This window comes from Polistes fuscatus, unplaced genomic scaffold, assembly GCF_010416935.1.
Source record: "Polistes fuscatus isolate 324 unplaced genomic scaffold, CU_Pfus_HIC Scaffold22, whole genome shotgun sequence".
Taxonomy (NCBI): Eukaryota; Metazoa; Arthropoda; class Insecta; order Hymenoptera; family Vespidae; genus Polistes; species Polistes fuscatus.
Window position 1 is genome coordinate 2,770,768 of NW_025113099.1, and position 23,623 is coordinate 2,794,390.

The 23,623-nt window shown below is 30.6% G+C and overlaps 4 protein-coding genes across 8 annotated transcripts in view; 2 read left to right on the forward strand and 2 right to left on the reverse strand.

Moving 5' to 3' along the window:
• Positions 1-11,104, reverse strand: part of LOC122518035 — a 28,502-nt gene extending 17,398 nt beyond the window's left edge. Inside the window, exons 1-3 of one of the 2 annotated variants that reach the window (XM_043636689.1) lie at positions 10,734-11,104; positions 2,847-3,133; positions 350-434 (exon numbers count right to left, since the gene is read on the reverse strand). In XM_043636689.1, the coding sequence (XP_043492624.1) occupies positions 350-434; positions 2,847-3,033 (272 nt within the window). In that variant the 5' untranslated portion in view covers positions 3,034-3,133; positions 10,734-11,104. Of the gene's footprint in view, positions 1-349; positions 435-1,163; positions 1,334-2,846; positions 3,134-10,733 lie in introns of those variants that run through there. The other variant, XM_043636693.1, reaches the window with a different exon arrangement.
• A 2,112-nt stretch (positions 11,105-13,216) lies between these two features.
• On the reverse strand, positions 13,217-14,886 carry LOC122518036 (transmembrane emp24 domain-containing protein 7). The gene is made up of 3 exons (XM_043636695.1): positions 14,499-14,886; positions 14,052-14,297; positions 13,217-13,971 (listed from the first exon to the last, which is right to left on the reverse strand). The coding sequence occupies exons 1-3, from the start codon at positions 14,667-14,669 to the stop codon at positions 13,744-13,746; spliced, it is 645 nt and encodes a 214-aa protein (XP_043492630.1). The 5' UTR covers positions 14,670-14,886; the 3' UTR covers positions 13,217-13,743.
• Positions 14,887-15,952: 1,066 nt separating this feature from the next.
• On the forward strand, positions 15,953-17,532 carry LOC122517996. Of its 4 annotated transcripts, none has more exons than XM_043636637.1 (6): positions 15,953-16,080; positions 16,314-16,373; positions 16,570-16,765; positions 16,874-16,911; positions 17,001-17,077; positions 17,166-17,532. In XM_043636637.1, the coding sequence occupies exons 2-6, from the start codon at positions 16,319-16,321 to the stop codon at positions 17,328-17,330; spliced, it is 531 nt and encodes a 176-aa protein (XP_043492572.1). In that variant the 5' UTR covers positions 15,953-16,080; positions 16,314-16,318; the 3' UTR covers positions 17,331-17,532. The 4 variants fall into 4 exon arrangements, with proteins under 4 accessions (XP_043492572.1, XP_043492574.1, XP_043492573.1 ...); XM_043636639.1 differs by lacking the exon at positions 15,953-16,080 and having other exon boundaries at positions 16,125-16,373; positions 17,166-17,174; positions 17,266-17,532; XM_043636638.1 differs by lacking the exon at positions 15,953-16,080 and having other exon boundaries at positions 16,127-16,373; positions 16,675-16,765.
• A 789-nt stretch (positions 17,533-18,321) lies between these two features.
• Positions 18,322-21,279, forward strand: LOC122517997 (probable glutamate--tRNA ligase, mitochondrial). The gene is made up of 9 exons (XM_043636640.1): positions 18,322-18,617; positions 18,877-19,111; positions 19,197-19,392; positions 19,468-19,682; positions 19,762-19,984; positions 20,080-20,240; positions 20,342-20,502; positions 20,583-20,740; positions 20,823-21,279. The coding sequence occupies exons 1-9, from the start codon at positions 18,500-18,502 to the stop codon at positions 20,901-20,903; spliced, it is 1,548 nt and encodes a 515-aa protein (XP_043492575.1). The 5' UTR covers positions 18,322-18,499; the 3' UTR covers positions 20,904-21,279.
• The last annotated feature ends 2,344 nt before the right edge of the window (positions 21,280-23,623 follow it).

The window sequence follows — 23,623 nt, forward strand, 5'->3', positions numbered from 1 at the left end:
GCGTTGAAACGTGAAATAAATGTGTGGTGGTATTAGTAGTAGTGGTGGTAAATGCGCGACAGAGAAGAACCTGCTTACAGGCATGCACAGAAGATGAAAGCTAACGATCACAAAAGTTTTTCAGAACGTTGCAGAAGAGGAAAGACGCGTCCGGCACAATATTTGGTGCCATCAACCCAGAACTAAGTAAAAGCTGCTGTATACAACTTGCGTAGTGTGTTGTATATGCCTCTGACGAAGAAGCAAAAAGAAAAAGAAAGAAAGAAAGAGAGGGAGGGAGGGTTGTGGGTTCTTTTGAGAGTTTTATCTTTTAAAGTACATATTTTTTGTCGAAATATTATTAACTCACTTGCACTCGACGAAAGGACCTTGCCCATCCTCGGTCCTACGTCTTTTTTCGTCTTTTCTCAATATATTGTCTCCCAGTATCCTCCCTCAAAAAAAAATACATGTATTATTATTAGAAATAATATTTATTTAAATATAGTTTATATACTATACTAATATAATATTTTTTGTATCGTTTATTATATTATTAATAATATTACAACATATAGTCATTAGTATGGTAAAAGTGTAATATAATTTATACTATTATCGTTAATATTACAAAACACTAATTTCGATTTGGTATCTACAATGAAAAAAAATGTGGAGTAACACGGAAGATTGAAAATTAGAATTTCCAAAAAAAAACCTTACTTCAATTTAATTAATCATTTATACATTCACACGCAAACTCGTTAGAGGCGATTGATAAAACCGTACTGTATGTAAAATCGTAACAGAAAGATGCAAAAGTAATGAGAAGAGTGCTCGAACAAACTGATAGACGGTTCTCCTTCGCGCGTGTTTATGTAATTGAACGGTGTTACGTATGTGCATGAATATATACGTAAATAAAAATACAGTTACCAGAAGAAGCAGAAGAAGAAGAAGAAGCGAAAAAGAAGAAAAAGAAGAAAAAGAGGATCAAGTACCAACCCTCTTGAGTTCTTGAAATAAAACATTGCTCGCGTTTGATAAATACGAGTACAGGGAGGAAGAAAGAAAGAAATAAATAAAGAAAGAAAGAAGTTTCTTTAGCAGAAAAATTGTTCAAATCCTTAGGGCCAATTACATGGCGGCAACATAACACGTTGATCATAATGAGTACTACTCACTGAGAAAATCCATATGAGAATTGCCCTCGAACTTGAGTCACTCGAGCCTAACCAAAATTATTTCGATGCCTGGTAGCACACGTTTCTCTTCATCATCCTCTTTTACATACACACATGCATACATTAAATACACACATCTTTACGTGGTTTGTGCCTTTGAATCGAGACGAGGTTAGTTCTCGTTAACTACTCCTTCAATTTATTTTACCTCTTCGCGATAATTAGTCATCGCTAAAATTGTACTCGAATTGAGAGAGAACAAAATTGAAGAACACAAAATTGATGAAAACGAAAAAGAGAAAAATAAGGTAAAACGATGAAGAGGAAAAGTGAGAGAGAGAGAGTGAGAGAATGAGCGAGTGAGAGAAAAAAAGAGAAAAAAAAAGGATAAATAATTGAATTATTTAGAAAGGAAAAAAATAATCAAAATTTTGTATTTATATCCTTAACGTTCGAACGATTTTTCTTTTCTGTCATCTAAAAAGTCTAATCTGTAAGGACATTGAGCAAATTTCATTTCTATCTTTCTCTCTCTCTCTTTTTTTATGCATGTCCTATCTGTCTGTCTCGCTTACTCGCGCATACAACTGTTTCGTACACGTGAATTGCACCGAAGATCTCGTTTACTCGCTCGAAATACGTTTTCTCTTTCTTTTTCTCTCTCCCTCTCTCTTTTTATTCCCTGTTCACCCCACCTATTGTATCACACACCTAAATTTCCTGTTATAGGTACGTGCCAAATAAAATAGGAATAGTAATGGTCTTTTCCCTATGCGTATTCGCGTGCGCGTATGTGCGCGAATTGTGCAGATGTAGGTTCAAAGAAGAAAGATTAGAGAGCAAAATTCGTAGAAACATTTTATCCTCCCTTTTTATCTTGCTCACTGTCACCGAGCCAAAAGACTGCACTACTGTCAAACCTCTATCTACTTTTATTTACTAATATGTAACAATTAATGCATCTATGCGATAGTCCATTGATTTACAAAATGGTCCAAGTTTTTGTTATCATGAAAATAATTAGTTTATCGTAGACTTTTTTTTTTCTGAAACTTTAAATACGATTTCAAATACATTCTTTACGCGTACGAGACAAACGGACAGAGAGAAAAAGAGAGAAAGGGAAATTCATCCAATATTTTAGTATTTTCTTTTGTTTTTTTTTGCCCCCAGGTCGGTTTGGTTCTCGTGGAAAGCTGCGTAGTTTTGGTGGCACCGATCCAAAGCCATCGTCGTCTCTTCAACGTCCAGACGCCATGCGCTAGACATAGCACGTGTCACGATCCTCTTCGTGATAGTTTAAATCGAGTTTCACGCGTCTTTCTCTTTCTCTCTGTCTTTCTCTCCGTCTCTCATGGCACCGATAACGCGACGTAATCTTGGATGCACGGCAAATTCTTTGGAAACGGTATGCGTAACCCGTGTTCTATCTAACGTAAATAAGATACTTTCAAGAATAATAAGAAAAATATCTCAATCTAGATTTTTTCGTACAAATTTCCAATAGATTTCTATTAAAAATTGCAAACAAAATGATTTGGCATTGCATACGTAGCATTGTATACTCGTTGTATACAAAATGAAAGGAAAAAATTCGAAAAATCTGATCTCATCGTTTACGGTCGAATTTTTGGCTTCGTTCCTTTTTTTCCGACAACAAAAGGGAGAGACAATTCGACTTACCTTTTTTACAATCGCGTCTCTCGTAAGTAAAATTGTGATTCACGTCCTGGGGGATGTTCGCGTTGTAGAGAGCAGAATGCAAGTCTCGTTGCAACAGTCTCGTCTCGTGAGTAAGCTCTCGAACCTGGTCGAGAAGCTTCTCATAGCTCGATATTGGAAGCGTCATTCCTCTCTCATTTGGCTTCATTTACGTATCGTTCCTTGAGTTAGCCGCGCCTTCGCTGGACGCCTTATTTTACCCTCCACCGACATTTTTTTCGACGATTACTTTTGTTTTTTTTTCTTTTCTAAAACAATATAATCACGTTAAGACGATAAATTTAATTCTACGAAGGGAACAACCGAACATTCTACTAAATTATCTCTAAACAAACCCCCTCTTCTTCTTTTTCTTTCATACCACCACCCACCCCCGAACAAAATTGTTTTTTTAAGTAAAATATATATTTCTTTTTTAATAAATAACAAGTTATTATTTTAAAGTTAAATAAAAAGCTTCGTTAAAAATGATGCCGAAAGTAAATAAGAGAGAAATTTCTCCCAAAGTAAAAACAAACAATAATTCTACTGGTCACTATTGCGTTTAGAACAAAAATTACAATAATCGTTGTAGACAATACTTTCAATTAAACATTGGACTTAAATTGAAATGTTTGACATTATAATAAAATCGTGCGATCCCTTTCGGACAATTTAAAAATTTTTTTTTTATCAACGCTTTCGAGTAAAATGGGAACGAAGACATTTGAAGAGATTAAAATACTTTTTGCGTTCTAAGCGGAAGAATTCTATGTGTGTGTGTGTGTCAGACGATCATCATCCTTGACGTCAAGTATGATCTTTTATCTCTTTTCAATCAATTCGAAAAGATCGCATATGAAAAAATGAAAATTCGTCGTGCGTATAAGATTCTTACGACAGAAAAAGAATGATGATTTTTTTTTCATTGAGAACAACTCATGCATCGATCTTTTATTATTATCGCTTTTACGAACATTCGAGTATCAAACTGAAGAGGAAACTTTTCTCTTTTCCACGTCTTCTTTTCTATACTAACAATAATTATAATTATAATAATGACGGTCGGAACAATGAGAGAGAATTCGGAGATGGGAAAAGAAAAGAAAATAGGAAGGAAAGAAAAATTAAAAATCAAATATTTTCATTAATGAAGGACGAAAGGCGTAAGATAAAAATGATACGCGTGTGCTAAAATAAAATAAAATAAAATAAAATAAAATAATGTATAAAGACAAAAGTTAAAAATCGAGAAACAAGAGGAAGGAGTAGAAGAGGAAGAAGAAAAAGTAGAAAATAACAAAGAAAACCACAAAGAATAAGCCGACGCGCACGGATTCATTATTAGCGGGTGTACGCGAATGAAACGTTGAAGCGTTTCGCGTTTCTATCCCTCGCGTGTTTTCTCCTCCTGATGGAGCTTTTGTTGGAGATGAAAACGACAAAAAAAAGGGGAGGAATTGAGAGAGAGAGAGAGAGAGAGAAAAAGAAAAAAAAGGGAGGAGGAGGGGGGGTTTACTGCGCCCTCACCGCCGTTGCATTTGCACTTTCTGCACGCGGCCACTTGTGCTCGTATGATAGCTCCGAGCGATAGCCGTGCAACTACTTCCTAAAGGGAAAAAGAAAGAGATAGAAAGAGAGTGAGAGAGAGAGAGAGAGAATGAGAGGGAGAGAAGAGAGAATTGTCTCACTCTCCTACAACTTCCGATCGATTGTCCAAGGGAAACAGCTACGTGTCGAGTGCTATGTCCGCTGTTATACTTGACAATCCTTATCGAGTTTAATTATAATAACTTAATAGTATTTAAGAAAATGAAAAAAAAAAAAAATTACAAACAAAATTGATAAGTATAACTATACGAATAATATATAAGAGATACATTGTTTTTTATTACGCCACAACCCCATAAACGTTAAATGTGAACGCGATTCTTACTTTTTTCTTCTTCTTATTTCAATCATATAATTTATTATTGTTGAAGATAATCGCATTACTATTTAATATTGTAATTGTATAATTATTCACGCACGTACGCGCGCATACTCATATAGACGTTATAATATTACAGTAGAGCGATATTGTAACGATGATCCATCTAGATCAAGTGAGATCGATGAAACCGTACAAAAAGGAATAAATCTTCGTGAGACTTTGAGTCAGCTTACAATGAATTATCGAAATACCATATCGAACTATCGAAACTTAAAATACACGCTTGTCGTAGGGAGACCTTATTTTTACTTTTCTTTTCTTTTTTTCAACTTCCAACCAAAAATGGGAAAATCCTTGGCGAGAATGCCGACCGGTTTGACGAGATCTCTATAAAAGTAGACATATGTAGCTGGAATGTTGACCTGCATCATCGTACACGTTTTAATCCATGTATAAATAAATCGAAATACCTTTCTCCAGATTTAACATACAAATATAATCAAAATACAAAATAAAGGATATCAAAATCGAATGCAGAATGTAACGAATTATGCGAAATTCTTCTCTTTCTCTCTCTCTCTCTCTCTCTCTCTCTCTCTATGAATTCCGATTCAGAACGATCGATTTATCGAAACGAACGAAATAAAAATTAAAAACAAATAATAGAAGAAAAAATATAAAGTTCTTCTGGTTTTTCTTTTTTTTTCTTTTTTAAAGAATATACGTACATTCATCAGAGTGATCTGAATAATTTCCACGTGAATTTGAAAAATCGAGAATCGAGCGAACGAGCACGCACGCACGCACGCCCGTATGCACGCATGCACGCATGCACGCACGCACGCTTGCGGAAATAGAAATCTAATACGTTCACGGTAATTCCAACCGAGAGAGAAAGAGAGACTGTGCTTCTTTGCTGCATCCTGGGAATCGAAAGCCACGAGAGAGGAGATACATATACCACTTTGCATTAGATACTTTGTTGGATACTATAAGAGAGATTTAAGAGATTTAAAAGTTTATAAATCCTGAACGCAAAAGAAATAAAATAAAAAGAGAAACAGAGAGAGAGAGAGAGAGCCGGAAATAGAAAAATATGAAAACCAAGTATTTAAATTTGTTTCAGTTCGATTCGTATATATTAGATTGTCCCATATTATAAGTTCTTTCCTGAGAGATGTAAAAAGGTAATAGAGCAGAACGCGGTTCATATATAACACGATAAATTAACCTTAAACGACAAATATCGTCTATTGAAGTCGCATCAAAAAAAGGAAGGAACTTATACAACTCGTAAAAATATATCCGAGTTTAGAAATTAAAAACGCAAAGAAAAAAAATAATATGCAAATATATATTCTTGAATGTTTGTTTAAATAAAAATAGAAAGATTTATATGTACTACTACTATATGAAAATATAGTACAATGTAAGGTTTTTTAAATACGTGGTAAATTAAAAAAAAAATCAATCAGGAAAGAAGAACGCAAAATTAATTCTCGACCTAGATAAAACTTAACTTCTATATACTACATCAGAATTTATTCATCTTTTTCGTTCTTTTTCTATTTTTATTTATTTTTTTCTTTCCCTATTTTTTCTCTACTCGTACGTTGAATCACCCTTCTATGATTTCTCTCTCTCTCTCTCTGTTTTTGATTTCTTTTTTATTTTGCATTGAAACACGTCCAACTCGTTCGATGTTTGTTTTCTCCATCTCATCGTTATCGGAAATTCTCGACGAATTTTTTTTTATCCCCCGAATACATACATAGACACGTATATGTGAACATGTGTCAAACATCAAACTATTTTACATAAGTATGAAAAAAATGTCTAACGTTCGTACAGAGTCTCCCATTGAAAATCGAACCATGAACGAATGAATGAAATTAGTATTTTTTTTATCTCAACGATCATTTCGATAACTCTTCTTGTATCTATATGTGTGAATTATGAATGAAACGAAGAAAAGAATAATTTGGGTCGTAAGTTAATTTCATATCATTTTCTCTCTCTCTTTCTTTTTCTTCTTCATTTTCTTGTATTCCTTTCAAAAACGCCATAAGGGATCTCTCGTTCGTTACGAAATCCTCCCACCATAATAAATACAAACGTGCTTATTTCTTTAACTTGTCTACTCTCTTTCTCTCTCTTTATTCCTTTCTCTTAACTGCAACAGTAATTAGGATTGCACGCCTGGCGAACTAATTTATCGCGAAGTACATCGGGATTAATTCGTTTTTCATGCTTCAAGGTACGCGTGTACCTTCACGATCGATAATAAAGATTCTATTCGTCTTTTATTATTCTTCAAATAATTTTAGTTAAATTCGAGAGATATTTCAATTTCGACGTATTTCACAATCACGTTAATTCATTCATTGTTATAAGTAAATTTCTAAACAAAAATTGCTACCAATATATAGCCTTAATTAACGAAAAATAATTCGAGTAACTGTTTAATCGATTAAAAAGAAAATTAACAAGAAAAAATACCTCTTCGTTAGTGAGAAATAAATAATTATAACCGCGATTGAGTGTAATATTTCTCGTTAAAGTCGATTTAAATGATCCTCTTGCCGTGAAATTTCGCTTCTATCGAAGAAATCAAAATAATAATGATAATAACAATAATAATAAGACGAATAAGAAGAAAAAATAAAAAAATTTTAAACAACAACAACAACAATAATAATAATAATAATAATAATTTATCGATGAATTTCGCTTTAATTAAATGAGAAAATGGTAGCTTTCTCTTTCTCTTTTTCTCTTACATACATAATTAGGAATAAATGAAAGAAAGAAAAGGAGAGAAAATCTCTGATCGAATTTAACAGAGGAATCACCCGTTCTTCTATGATAATTTCCTTGAAAGAAGGTAAGTAAGAAATAAAGATAGAAAGGGATAAAAAGAAACAGAGAGAGAGAGAGAGAGGGAGATCAAACGCTTGTAGCTGCTTTAGCAAGCACATCTACGGTGTGCGTTCCGTGCTCCATAACTGGAACCAGTCTTGATTGTAAGAAGAAAAAGGTGTAGGTAGGGTAGCTCTAACATAGGTTATACTTATACCTAGGTTATTTCAATAAAGATAGAAAGAAGATCTTAAAACTACTCCTTTCTATCTCTTATTCTCTCTCTTTCTCTATCTTTCTTCAATGTGAAACTAACTAAACGAAAACGAGTTAATCTTATTTTAGATAAAAAACATAAATTAACTTGAAAATTGCTCAAGAGAAACGTATAAATATATACAAAGATAAAAATATAAAAAGAAAGAAAGAAAGAGAGAGAGAGAGAGAAAGAAAGAATTACAATTACAAAATATCCTTTTCTATGCATTAACACGTTTCCTGCAACGTATACCGTTTTCTGTTATCAGTCAAGATGTTTTTGTCATTTCAAATAGCAACATATTACTGTCTGCAATTTCCATTTGAAAATGAATAATTCAAATTGTAAAATTGAAAAATATCAAATTAATACAATTGAAAAAATCCCTAATCATTTCTATGATCTATCATACAAATATACATACACACCCACATGTATAAATATGATAAAAAGTATGAGAGAGATAGAACAATCAATTATTTTGTTATTAAAATTAAATACAAATTATATCAAAGTTTCTAATTATTTCTATGATCTATAATACAAACATACATATTCAAGTTATTGACTTATTGTATTCGTCATTGGCGTGTGTGGTGTACATATAATTATATTTCCACGGGCCATCGACCCGTCCTCGTCGTCGTCGTCGTCGTCGTCGTCGTCGTCGTCGTCGTCGTCGTAGTCGTCCGATGTCGACACAACGATGAAACCGAGTTGTTTCTTGGACGTTAAGATCGATCGTAAGAGCGTTGCGTTTCACGTGCAATAGGAAGAAGCCAAACTACAATTTGCCTGTACTCGAACATTGCGAATTTATGCCAGAAACGTGTTCTAAGAATATATATTTAAATGTATAAGAACTTATATTTTACATTTGCATGTACGTATATATGTATGTATGTATGTATGTATGTATGTATGTATGTATGACGAATATAATCATTCGAATGAATTATATTATTTCTATTTTTATTTATCCAATTTTATTCTATTTATAAATAACTTAAGATAAATTTTTCATTCTACAATCATTTATATAACAATGTTAAAATTGCATAAATAATCTCTAACAATTTCTATAATAACAATACCATCAACAATTACATTTGCAATGTAAATTGGCTTGAATTTGTTACATCATATTGTTAATTATTTTATCTGAATTAATCAAAATGTGTATGCAATAAACATCATCGCTACGTACATCATTCCAGAAATCTATTTGCTAACAATATTATTTTCGAAATTAAAGTAAGGTAATAAATGAATGCTGGTATGTATATATGTACAAATATGCAGATATCAACTAAAATTATATTGAAAAAATAAAAAAAATAAAAATAAAGGATATTTAATTCGATATGCGAAGTTATTCTTGCGAATGATAATGCGTATTGAAAGACAATCTAAGGTATCGATATCTATCTATCTATCGAAGAAGGAACAATAAAGTTCAATAATCGCACTTGAATAAAACTTTCCTACAAAAAAATTAACATATAAATACATAGAAAAATGCAATGATAATGTTTCCTTACTTGTCCGTTCTTTAAATGTTATTTTTAACGTATGTTTTATTTAAAAAAGATACCAATGCTAGTCGTGTAAATAAAAAAAAAAACGAAAATTCTAAATAAAAACAAATCCTAAAAAGTAAAAATAAAAAAACGTTATAATTATCATTCCAACTAATATCTTAATTCAGATTTCACGTTAAGGACTGTTCTGTATTCATATTTATAGTAACTCCTTGGAAATTGCATTTAGCTAGAATAAATCACACAAAAAAATAAATAATAAAAACTATGCTATATAATTTAATCTAAAAAAATCGGAAATTTTATTAGACGTAAGTATTGGCTAGATTTAAATAATCGAAAGTATAAACTCTGTGTCACGGAGAGAATTAGAGACCTTAGAACGTCTGATAAATAGCTTTGATAAAATGGAAATCTTCAAATCTTCATTAGAATATCTGCTAGTTCAAGAAGGGACTGCAAAAGCAATAAAAGGTTTAAGAAATATAGTTTACAAAAAAAATAGAAGAAAATAGGAACGTTTAACGGAAGTGACAGCGATGAAAAAAAAAAGAAGATTTTAAGCGAAATTTTAAAACTCTAAAGTCCACCTTGGTTAAGTTTTACTATTTATATTTTAACAAGTAATAATATAGTTTTTATAAACTAGTATTATAATTTAGTTTTATATAATATATATACAATGTATATATATTATACAAATATATATACAAATGTATTTATCCATCTAATTTAATTCCAATCTAAAAACAATATTTATTTATGTTTGTGTGTGTACATTGGTTTAAAATTAAATAATCGCATATAGTCGATCAATTATTCGATCGACTGATATAAATGGATTTCCTATAATACAAGTATAAATTTAAATTAGACGAGTCCAAAGGTCAACGAACGTAAACCTTCCTTACTAATAGTATGACATTTTTTAAGCAAGTATACGAAGAAGAAACTCGTATTAATTAATATTTAATATTATACCTACAAGTGAATGTATCGAAGAAAGGGTCGACCATCTTTGTTTCGTAACGTGCGATCTTCTTTTGTTTTCTTATACGCATTCATTGTGTGCATATAATATTTGGCGCGTTTTTAATTCGCTACGATACATTTTTCAAATAATTGAAAACTATCGAAATATCCATTCTTCTTCATTGGTATTAATTTACGCGTACAATACAAAAACTAAATCAATTAATCAAAACGAACAAAACAATCAGGACGATACAATTTTATTTAAAAATTACTCGAATAATAATATAAAAATTAAATCTTACTTTTATCGAAATCTGCACTCTCGAACGATGTCCACCTGAAGATGACAACGAATGACGATAACCAATAAAAATCACTCTTTTTGATTTTTATTTTTCTAATCTCACTAAAGTCCTCACTCCACGATGCACATTAGTCATCGATCAAAAGACTTGTGTTAATCGATAGTCTAAAATAGAATACAAACAAATAAAATGAAATGAGAATGGATAAATAATAAAATAACACGTAAACTGGATAGCAACGAAAAGGAGACAAGGAAGAGTAGTCAATAGCAGTCTTCTTCCTAACGTTGCCGTTTGAAAACTCGTGCGAACTCGCGATACCCCTCTCCCCACCAATCCCTCTAACTCTCTCCCACTTACGACAGCTATTCCCGCGCGCGACCTTCTCCCCACCTCACGACAAAGCTGCGCACGCATAACACGATCTCTTCTCCCCTTCCAATTTCACCCCCACTGCAACCACCGCCACCCACCATCGTCCATATCACGATTTACACCCTACCCCTGCTACTTTCGTGTAACTAGTGCACTTTAATGCACTTGTATTTTGTTTTCTTTTTTTTAAAGATAGAAAAAATTAAATTAAATTAAAAAAAAAAAGATACAGTAAAATTTACGAACTTTCCCTTTCCGTCCATAAAACATACACATTTTTGAATGACAATAACGATATATATCGACGTTTATTATGATTTAAATGTAATAAATCAAAGTTCCTTAATCTCTTCAGGAACGTAGATATATATGTTTAATTTTGGAGATAAAATTAAATTTTGGTTTTTTGTTATTCATTCGACATACTTTTTTAAACTTGTTTCTCTTTTTAGTTATCATTAATTTCTAATTTAAATATACAATATATTTATGAATTCAATTTTTACTTTTTTAACTCTGAAGATAAATCGTTCATAAAGAGATTAATATCCTTCGATGATATAGAAAACAAAAAGTAAAACGTATTTTCGTAGAATTTAAAAACACGAAGTAATGAAAACATTGAAGAAACCCATTGAAAACTTGGCGTGTACGGAGCTCAAAATAAATGGCCCATTTCCAAACTCCATGTACATGAATACATACGTTATACTTACATAGAAAGAAGTCCGGCTTCTTTCGAATTTCAAGCGCATTCTTTCCTACAAAGTTACGAAAGAGTATACATGTACCATATATATGTATATACATACACAGGGCCGTTCAAGACTTTTATGCACCCCTATCAATGCGGATCAAGACTAGATTAACAGTCTAACCTACCTACCCATACCAACCCTGTTCACACACATTTAAATCTTATCGACCAGTGGCGTATTATGCTATGAACAAAAAGAGCAATTGCCTAGGATACCCATCTACAAAGGGCCCTAAAGTTCCTAAATCAATATTCTATTAACCTAAATTTATTTTTGTAGTAAAAAAAAAAAAATCTGAATCTAAAGAAAAATTCAATGCTATACATAGAGCCACCAAATTCAACTTTCGAGGGGCCCCGCGAAGCCATAACACGTCGCTGGTATCGACGTACAGAAAATTTCATGAAATATATTCTATTTAAACGTAAATAAAATAAAGAATTTTATAATATAAATGAGAAATGAAATATTTACAAAATTATGTACATAAATAAAAATTTGTACATCAATTACTTTAAGCTCGTTGCTTTTATTAACAATCTTCAAATAGTATCTCCTTAAGTTACTCGTTTTGTAGAGAAATTTTTATAATCGTTTTTAAAAAAGAAATTTCTTGTCTTACTCTCTTTATAAATAATACTTATGTGAATTTGTAAAATAAATAAATAAAATTGTCAATACCGTGTCAAGGCAACGACAATTGGTATGTTCTGCAACAGGAATCTATTCGTTTTTTATTAAAATTTGTCTTTTTTTCTTTATGTATATAGTTCAACATGCATGCCATGCACTCCATGTTCCCATGCTCCCCGTGTACCATCTGACGACAAAATTTTCCATGGATTCAATGCCTGGCAAAATTTAATACGCCTAGTAAGGTAAAAATCAAAATTACTAGCTCTGCCAGATTTGGTGGATTACAATATGAAGCACGCAATGTTTTACCAACTCTGTCTATTCTATACAGTCCACCACCATCCTATCCTGTTCTCATTGGTTAATTGTGTTATGCTGTCTTTTAATTATATGGTGTTCTACATTTAAATCTTATTTTTTAATTCTTAGGCACTTATCCTTTTTGTAGTTAGCCAAATCCATGCGCTGAATCATCTACTTTAATTGCACAGTTGATACCTTGACACACTTACTTTATCTTATTAGTATTATTCGTTTATAAGTATTTTATTAGAAAGAAAAAACAAAAAAATAAGTCTTGTACGAATTACAGGATAGATATCAATAAATTAATAACTAAATTTGTATTCTCTGTTATCTTTTTATGTACGCGTATATATCTATCATAATGAACCTCACAAAGGTAAAAGGTTTATATTTGTACAAGAAAGATTCACGCCCAAACATTGTAATTTATTATTTTACACATTCACAGTAAGAAAAACTTGACGTAGTGCGTCAGTGTCTCTTGTACCGCTTATGTTAGTATAACTACAACTTAGGAGTTTAAAGTGCTTAAATGTATGGCATCGCAAACACTTGCACCTTTTTCTTTGATAGCTCATAGTTCTAACAACACTCGCGAGAAAATGTTCCATATTTCATAAATTAATATGCAGAGAGGATACCCAAATCTCTCATAGCGTAAACCTCTTTAAAAATATACAAAAAACAAAAAAAAAGAAACATATATCTTTAGTGCGCTGCATTCTTTTCTTAATCTTGCCTCAAGTTTTTAACTCAAGCATAGACATAGAAAAGACACACATAACGCAATATCTGTATTCCACTAATGACCATGAGACAACATCCAAAAGTTCTCGAGTGCGCATGTGTATCACCACTGACCAGATTATTTAGATGGATATGTTGCCTTTTTTTTATTTCAGCCACAAGTAACCAAAATTTCTTACATTATGCTAAAGCCTTTGGTAAGGTCTCCTTTCCGTGAAGAAGTTCTTGAGAATGAACACTTGTCCTACAGAGATAACAACAATTGCGATAGTCTCCATCACAGACCACCATAAGACCCGTTCATTCAAATCTTCTGCTCGCTTGCGACCCTGAGCTTCTCTCAACCGATGATGCGTTTGATAATCAAGAATACTATTTAAATTTTCGTGCACAACTTGCGCTGATGATTCCATCTAGAGTAAACGATAACAAAATCAATTAATATCTTACATCATATTTATCTAAATAATCCAAACACCATTGTTCTATTTACTTGTGTCATAACAGTGACTTGTTCTCCAAGACCAGGAAGTGGTAATTCATTACCGACTTGAAAATCCATATATACAAGCTTGTGAGAGAACGTAGAAAACTCATTGCTAAAGCATACTTTATATACTCCTGACATAGTCGGTACAAAAGGATGAGAGTCAAACTGCGTTTTAACTTGCTTATAAATAATTTCTTTGTTCGGAGCTTCCAATGTAACATCTACATCATATTGACCTCCAGTTACAACCTGATTCAGCAGAAAACGCACATAAATCAATATTATGTCAGAATAGAACTTATAACTATGAATACTGTATCAAGTAAATAAATGAATTGACATATTATTAGATGTTGACTTAACTTATGTAATTTTAGATGCATGTATTTACATATATATGACAATGTTAATAAAACAAAACTTTGTTTATAAAAATTACAAAAAAAATACCTGAAATTCAAGGGTAGACGAAACATTCTTTTCGATTTCCTGATAAAAGCATTCCTTAGCATTATCAGGCAATTCGAAGCTTAATTCGACGCCACCCGTAAGTAAAATAGTGTGAAATAGCATTGAAACAATAAGCATCCATGTTGACCAGTAATCCATTCTCCGTTTCATTTAATAAATCCAATTAATATTAAACGCACATTTACACACACAATCTTAACTTAGAACTATAATTGTTTTACTTAATTATATTAATTTTTAGGTAAAGTCAAGCCACCGATCAAAATTTACTTCAAATAATCTATTTTAACGTGGCCGGATATTAGTCGACGCTCGAATTCGGAAGTGGTTGAAGACACGTCCATTTTCTCTGACGTCATTTTGACACACGTGACCCACAACCATCTTCGATTCACCTGTTTTATATCTACATATTTTACCCAATTCATATTTAAAAATTTAATAAAATATATCAGAATATAATTTGTTTACTTTTACAAAAATATTTCGAAAATTCCGATAATTGCAGTATAAATAAGTTAAAATATTTGAAAAAATACAATTCATTTTACTTGTCTCTCTCTCTCTCTCTTTCTCTCTCATAACAAAATAAGAGAAATTGGATTTAAGTGAAATAATATTTTAATAAAATGTAATTTAATTTATTCGAAATACTATCGTTAAGTTTTATTTTTATTATTCATTGTATTTATCATCCTAATTTTCTTTAAATTTTGAATACAACCACTACGATGATAAGAGATAAAAGTAAATCAAATATGGCGCGCAATTAGCGAAAGATTTAAATGGCTCGCTTTGATCATTCAAATAACAATACAAATTATTTTCAAAAAAAATTAATAATAAAGGTCTATATAATAATGAATATAGTTATATATTCTAAGAACATTACGATACTTTAAATATTTTAATAGAAATCAATAAATAGAAATAATTTCTTTTTAAATTCTAAAATGAATTACATAGAATATGGCTTCATCATAATTGATCGAACAAATTTTAAGAAAATGCGATTCTAATCCATTACTATTGCATTGAAGAATTTGCGTGAGACGCCTAAGGGTTTATTTCGTCGTTATCTAATACATATGGAAGAGTTTATAGAAAGGATGCAAAGGGTTTTTTCTGTTAATGAGAACGAATCAGTTAAATTAGATACTAGAAATAAGGTCAAATGAAGAAAAAATCATGAATTAACGCACGAACTTTCATGATAATATTCAAGATTTGACTTTAAAGAGAATTTTTTAATTAAGAATTATTGAAGAAAAAGTACATTTTAATCATCACTTTTATGACACACAAAATATTTTACTGAAGTTAATATTACTAACAAGAAACGACAATATAAGTATAAAGAATCAACCCTTAATTAATCACTTTCATAATTAATCTAATCTGATGGCGACTTATTGAATTCTTTTTATCCAAATCCAATCTCTTTTTTCCAATTTTGTATGCAAAATTTTTGCTTAACGAAAATGATTTTTGTTTATTTCTCGTATACGCGATGCGGCACAAAAGAAAATTATTTCCCATGTGGATTAGATAAAAGCTAGAAGTTAGTTTCCATTCTTGAAACTTTTGCTACATGTTGTTATTAGTTCAAAGTAGTTTTAAAGATAATTATTATATACAAGTATTTTTCTATATATTACAACAAACTTATATTAAGTATTGTAAATATTTTCAATTACAAATCTGTTAATTAATGGATTGAACTATTTGATAAATTCAATTAGTTGATGTAACATATTTTCAACATTGCATTATTTTATTATTATATTTTTCAAGATAAAATGGGTGTAAGTGAAATAAATATGTGGATATTGATACGTAGATACGATCAAATTGGTAAGTTTTAAGATTATATATGTGTTATTGTATGTGTGTGTAATAGACAACAGTACAAACATATGTTTTCTAAACAAGAAAGGTTAAGAGACATTGAACAATTAATATTTCTTATATCTAATAAATTATCTGCATTTTTTAATTAATTGTTTATATTTATTGAATCAAATATTTATCTTTATGCTAATCAATATAGAATCAGAAAATGATACGTTACAAACAACATTGAACTGTTTTACTGTTGTACCTGGAATAACATTAGACGAATTAAGAATATCTATTTATTACTGGGCCGGTATAGAAAAGGACAATAGCAAAGTATTAAAAATTAGAAGACATGATAATCATTTAATACCATTGTCTTCGTTGCTCAAAGGATCCCAAAAAGACAAGTATAATAAATTGATGGTTTATCAAAAATTAGATTAATCATATAACGTTAAGTAAATCAGAAATGTACAATATGTTCATTTTCTGAGAGAACAATTTACGGTTTACAGGCCTTTTATCATTGACGTTGTTGGCGTACATCAATTTTGTAAGTTATAGTATTATCCTGGTGTACTTAACGAATACAAGAATAAGCAGGCAACTGTATTAATTTTTAACTTCCTTCTGTAAATTCAGGTCCTGTAGAAGAACGAAGCCTACCACCCGGTTATTTAGATGCTTTCAAGTCTAAACTCACCAATTTAGAGAAACGGGTAATGATGAGTTAACATTTGATCGCTTTAAATTATAAGTTTTTTAAGCATTGTTAATAGATATATAAATAATAGTATATACTTGCAGGTGATGATGGTAGAATCATTTTTACCTAATATGACTTCTTCTCATATGCGTGCAGTAGAAACAATGATAACTCAGTTAACAAATTGTGTTAACTTCTTAGATCGTAGACTGGATGAATTAACACCTAAATGTTTGAAAAGTCAAATTCAATCGGAAGCCTCTTGAAAATGGGATGCTAATAATAATAATAATAATATCTGACTGAGAATGCATGCTTCAATCTATTTATCGAAGATTCAGAATTTTAACAAAGGATACAAATAACTACGTTAAGAAATGGCAATGGTATTGAATGTTCACAAATTCTAAATCGAAACGATCTTATAATTTATATTTATATGTACATATGATCAAAACATGACAAAAACAAATAAAATAATTTTGAGTGTCAATAAATCTTTTTCTTGTTTTCAAATTAATGTTTATTATTTAATTAAATGACATTTTAATAAAACAAAAATATAGCCAATTCGCCCAACAGTACTTCCGTTATTTACAATTAAATTTTATTACAACGAAAATAATATTGACCTAGGTCTCACAAAGTGGAGGTTACTGTATACAGAGACACAATTAAAAAAAACCGTTTATTATTTATATTATTATATTTATTTATTAAAAACATTTAATAATTATCTCTTAAAAGTTCGAAGATATACTAATTCGCAATAATTACCTAATAAAATCAACGTGAATAACGTCAAAACTTGAAAATGGCCGCGTTGAAACACGAAATATTTGAAAAATACGAAAAAGACGCGCGAACAAAGTCAACGCTTATTGGCTGATTTTAACGCAACTAAGTGCAATGTATTAGCCAATCACATCCTCTTGTAAATGCATTTGTACATTTCAAATAAACATATCGATTAATTTTTATTAATAATTAAAATAATAATTATTTCTTAATTTTATTCGATATACGGAAAGAAACCATATTTTCATTAAAGCTATTTATTATTTTTTCACTTAGAGCTTGTGCGATTTTAACAATAAAACAAAATATGAAATAAAAGCGCCACTGTAGTCTAAACACTTATTATTTTTTTTTAAATGATGCACGAAGATGCACTGATAGTTCATATTTCGTCCTTAATATGTTACATTTGTTACTTAACCTTTTCGTTACTAACAATTCATATATGAATCGTCCATTTAAAGATCCCGTACAAACTGCTGACCCATATAGGGGCCGTATTATGCAAAGGCCCGTATGTACAAGCGAATTTATATGAAACGATACTTGTGCAAGCCCTCCTGTACTACACGCAACGATATTCAACCCAAAGCATGCTGTAATAAAAGGGTTAAGTTACATATGTTATGAAAGACAGATGATGAACAGCCTTAAGAAAATGCGCGGCGGTACACTTCGAATTGTTAACTTTTTGTTTTTACAAAAACGTTATTGTTCCGAACAAGTGAGGGTGAGATTTGCACCGAGTCCTACTGGTACATATATTTTTTTTATACTTCTTGCAAATAATTAATAAGAAAATAACAGAGATAATTTAATTATTGTTATTAGGTTAGCTTATTTTTTTTTTATATGGGAATTTTTTTACAGTTATAACACGGCTAAATATATTTATTTTAGGATATATTTTATTTATATATGATATTTGATTAAATAAATTGTTTGTATTATAATCATTCATATAGATAAATGTAATTATAAGTATAATCTAATGATGTATTATATTCCTAATAGGTTATTTACATTTGGGAGGTTTACGTACTGCGCTGTATAATTATTTATTTGCTCGTGCTAAAAATGGTACATTCATTCTACGGATTGAGGATACTGATCAATCTAGAACAATACCTGGTGCAATGGAAAAATTACAAGATGACTTGATATGGGTTGGAATTATATCAGATGAAGATCCTATGAGAGGTGGCCCCTATGGGCCTTACCTTCAATCTAAACGTCTTGAAATATACAAGTGCGACGTTTTGTGATCAAAGAATATTAACAAATATTGTAATTCTTATCAATATCAAAATTATTTCTGATCATATTAATTTCAGAGAAAATATACAAAAACTTCTTCACAATAAGACCGCTTACTATTGTTTTTGCACAGAGAATAGATTGAATTTGTTAAAACGAGAAGCTATTAAAAATGGTCATGTGCCTAAATATGATAATAAATGTAGACATTCTACTGAAGAAGAGGTCAACGAGAAATTGAGAAATGGTGTACCATACTGTATTAGATTTAGGGTGATTATTTAAAATGATTGTATAATTTTTTATCATTTAATGAAATTTTATTTATCTTCTGTTAATATTATTCAGCTGTCTCCAGACATAGAAGCATTCGATGATCTGATTTATGGTCCTATAGCTCACGATATTTCAAAGATTGAAGGTGATCCTATAATTATGAAATCTGATGGTTTTCCTACTTATCATTTTGCAAACGTCGTCGATGATCATTACATGAAAATTTCTCACGTTTTGAGAGGTGTTGAGTGGCAAATATCAACACCTAAACATTTAATGCTTTATAAGTAAGATGATACTTTTATATAAGATATTAAATATACAATAAGATGATCAATTAATTAAATGATTTTTTGTTTGTTTCAGAGCATTTGGTTGGGTACCACCTGTTTACGGTCATTTACCTTTAATACTAAATAGTGATGGTTCAAAGTTATCCAAACGGCAAGATGGAATAAGAGTTGATTCATTCCGGAATTCAAATATTTTTCCATTGGCGTTATTAAATTATGTTACTCATGCCGGCGGTGGTTTTGCGAAAAATCCAGATATTCCAGAAATATACACTTACGAACATTTGATTAAAAAAGTGAGTATATCAGAATTTTTTTATTAATCTTACTAAAATATCTTATATTTTAATGTTCATGTATATCATGCAGTATTTTTTTGTATTTTTTTTAGTTCGATATTAAAAGGATAAATTCAAATTCAACAAAGTTAGCACCCGAGATATTGTTAGAACTTAATAGATTGGAAATATCACGATTGTTGAGCAATCCAAACAATCATAAATTTTTAATCGAAAGAGTAAGGAGAATTGTAAAGGAAGCGTTTCCAAATTGGTACGTTTCCTTTTTATCAATTATAAAAATTTATTGTTTGGAAAAATATCTGTGTTATCTTGTTGACAATTAATTAATCATTTCAATATCTATTATTTCAGCGAAAATAAGACATTCAAATTAGACGAAGATCATATTATTTCAACATTGAATTGGGCGCAAAATAGGATTAGCAAGTTAAGTGATCTTGTAACAACTGATTTAGCATTTATATGGGTCATGCCAACTTCTCTTCCCGATATTACTTCACCTGAATGCATAGGTACAACGTTACAATGAAAATTGAATAAACAAAATATGTAAAGTTACTTAATCATTAACTATCGTTATTAATAATTGCAGATGCTATTAAAAATTTAAATGAGAAGTTGATGGAGACTGATGAGAATGATTTATTGATGGATGTATTGAAACCGTATTTAAAAGAACTTGCTAAAAAGAATGGTATCCCGTTTTCTAGCTTGATGAAAACTTTGCGTAAAATTCTAAGTGGTTTAGAGGTATTCCTACAATAATACTATCTTTGTAACGATATAACATATTTTAATTACATATAAATAACAAAATGATTTCTTATTTTAGAGCGGACCAAGTGTAATAGAAATGATTGAAATTTTGGGAAAGAATGAGACTCAACTACGTTTAAAACGTTGCCTTCAATGAAAAGAAAATACGATAATGTATTGGATGGACGGAAACTATACATTGTTTAAAGGCTTGTGCTATAATTATTAAAACACATTCTATTAGTAGAAGATACACTAAACAATTTTGATGATTCTTTTAACCGCTCGAGTACCACACAGCGTGATTGCATTTCTTCTGTTCGGTGTCTAAAAATGCCAGCGCATCAGATTGTGGTAGTTAAAAGTAGCTGGATGTTTGGTGTATTTTCCTATAGTATAACATAATGCTATCACACTGCTCGTCATTTTTTAACAGAATTTTTGTAAGAGCTCATGGCACTTTATCAGTTGATATAAATATCACTTTTAAGATAAACCATTGGTATAAGCAAAGAATACAGAAGTACATAGAAGCTCACAAGTCCCCTTTTTTATCTACCCAGTTTCATTTTTGTTACTACCGGGACCACCAGTAGGCGATAGTAATTACTTAAAGCGATAACGGTACAATACTATTAAAGAATACAATATTCTTTGATAGTATATGATAGTATATGATATTTTCTTTGTTAGCATACATAAGTATATTTATGTTGTAATAAAATTTGAAATTATTTTTAATTTTTAGTGTATAAATGTGTGTGCGCCTTCAGAAATGCATTTATATGTATATTTTAAAATGAAGCAATTTAAGACACTCAAATAGAAAAGAATCCAGAAGGTTTGATGATATATCCAATGATGATCACCTGTAACAAAAAGAAAAATATATTAATCATACAATCAAGTAATACAATAGCCTGACATATAAATCGTCCAATTGGCAGATGCACTTTTCAAATGAATTCTTTATTTATTTTTATTAATCTTTATTTACTATTGCAATAAAATTAAATTTAAACGCGTGATTTTACATTTACATAAAATAAATAAAAATAAAGAAATAGAAAAAGTAAAAATACTAAGTTACTAAAAAAAAAATATCTATTAATTATTGTGAAATACTATTAAACTGCATTATATAAAAAGAAAAATTGCAAATTTAATGAAATAAAATCACAGTAAAAATCTGAAAGACGAAACAAGAAAAAAGAAATGTCTGCAATTTTACTGAACGTTAATCAAACTTCAAAATTTAATAATACAAAAATTTTAATATTTTTGACTCTAACTAATTAAAAACTTATGCATCTTTTGACAATTTTGATGGACACAAATTTGGTGTCCCAAGGAGATGGAATGGTCCATGATCTCCAATTACAATTACAAATTAATGACGAGCAAGAAATTAATATAATAAAATATAAAATATGACTAGAAAGCTATTTTCGAAAAGTTCAAACTTGCTGTTTGAACCCTTGAAAATAACTCAATAGTCTACGTAGTTGCCCTCTTCAGCCACAATTAAGTGGGGGCCTCTTCGGCATTAGCCTCTTCGACATTTAGCCTCTTCTTTCTTCATTTCCTGAAAACTGCATTGGACATTTTCTACGTGCAAGCAAGATTAAATATATCATACTACTTTTGCAAATGAGCTCGTATTCTTTTATGATTTTAATTGTTAATTATTAAAACTATTAATTTGCATTCTCTATTCATTATTAAAGCTCGTGAACCATCAATGAACTTAGAATTCATTGCAATATACACGAGCACAATTAATTGAATGTCCAAGCAGATAATTATCGATGACCTAATAACACTTCGCACTTTTAATATACAGTAATAAGAACGAATTGAAATAAAAATAGTACTATAAATGCAATGCATTTACTTGCAATATTTCTATTCAATTTATTTTTTATACTGAATTATATCAAATATAAAAGACTAAATCGCGATAGTGCGAGGTGTTAATTATAATACTTAAAACTAAGTATCAAATTCATCAAAGTATTTGCGAATTTGTTCGACTCTTTCTCGTTCGAGATAGAATCAAAATAGAAATGAATCTTTCAAATTGATGCAAATCCCTTTGAATCATGATACATAATGAAGATTACAGAACAGTCACAAAATAAATTTACAAAGCAAGCATATTAGAATAAATAAATAAAAAAATTTTTGTAACAGTTCTGTATAAACCAGGAGGCGAAATTTCCACTCCGGAGTGGAAGCAAACCTCGTGCCTTTCCTGGATCCTACCTACTTAAAATTAAAATTATCACATTCGCTCAAAGAAGTATGCTACCTGCCTGCCAATTACCCATATTTAAAAAGAGCAAATACACATACGTACCCACCCACCCACTCCACGATTCTCTCACATACCACCAGGGTGCAAAAGCCTAAACTAGAGAGCATGCCCCGGGGCACCTCCGACACCCTAGTTCAAACGCGTGTTTTCTAAACTTATGGGAGTACGTACCAATGCTGTAATCGACTGCCAAGGCTAATGATTATTGCAATAATGACTAAAGCAAAAATACAAGTATACACTAGTATATATGCATACTAGTAATATACGAGTATATCAAAGTTTCCACAAATAAATGCAGTAACTTTACTATGCAAAACGATTGTTAAAAAAAAAAAAGTTCGTATCGTACGCGTGACTCTACAAGTTATTTTTATTCAATAATTTTAAAAAATAATAATCGCGGTATTACGTGTCGCGAAACGATGTACAATGCACACACCTAAACGCACACACAGGTGCAACGTACACCGTGCAATCACTAGCACAATGTCAGCCGCCAATAGGGGAGAAACTTAAAACTAAACCTATTCTAACTGTTTCTCACCTATACGAGTAGC

Bases quoted from the DNA above. Each gene is read 5' to 3' on its own strand.
- LOC122517997 (XM_043636640.1), top strand. From the start codon at position 18,500: ATGATGAACAGCCTTAAGAAAATGCGCGGCGGTACACTTCGAATTGTT. The intron at 20,503-20,582 runs GTACAACGTTAC...TAATAATTGCAG, and splicing joins TACTTCACCTGAATGCATAG to ATGCTATTAAAAATTTAAAT. The intron at 20,741-20,822 runs GTATTCCTACAA...TTCTTATTTTAG, and splicing joins AAATTCTAAGTGGTTTAGAG to AGCGGACCAAGTGTAATAGA.
- LOC122518036 (XM_043636695.1), bottom strand. From the start codon at position 14,669: ATGAAACGGAGAATGGATTACTGGTCAACATGGATGCTTATTGTTTCA. The intron at 14,298-14,498 runs GTATTTTTTTTG...CTGCTGAATCAG, and splicing joins CGTCTACCCTTGAATTTCAG to GTTGTAACTGGAGGTCAATA. The intron at 13,972-14,051 runs GTAAATAGAACA...CGTTTACTCTAG, and splicing joins AAGTCACTGTTATGACACAA to ATGGAATCATCAGCGCAAGT.
- LOC122517996 (XM_043636637.1), top strand. From the start codon at position 16,319: ATGGGTGTAAGTGAAATAAATATGTGGATATTGATACGTAGATACGAT. The intron at 16,912-17,000 runs GTAAGTTATAGT...CTGTAAATTCAG, and splicing joins TGTTGGCGTACATCAATTTT to GTCCTGTAGAAGAACGAAGC. The intron at 17,078-17,165 runs GTAATGATGAGT...ATATACTTGCAG, and splicing joins TCACCAATTTAGAGAAACGG to GTGATGATGGTAGAATCATT.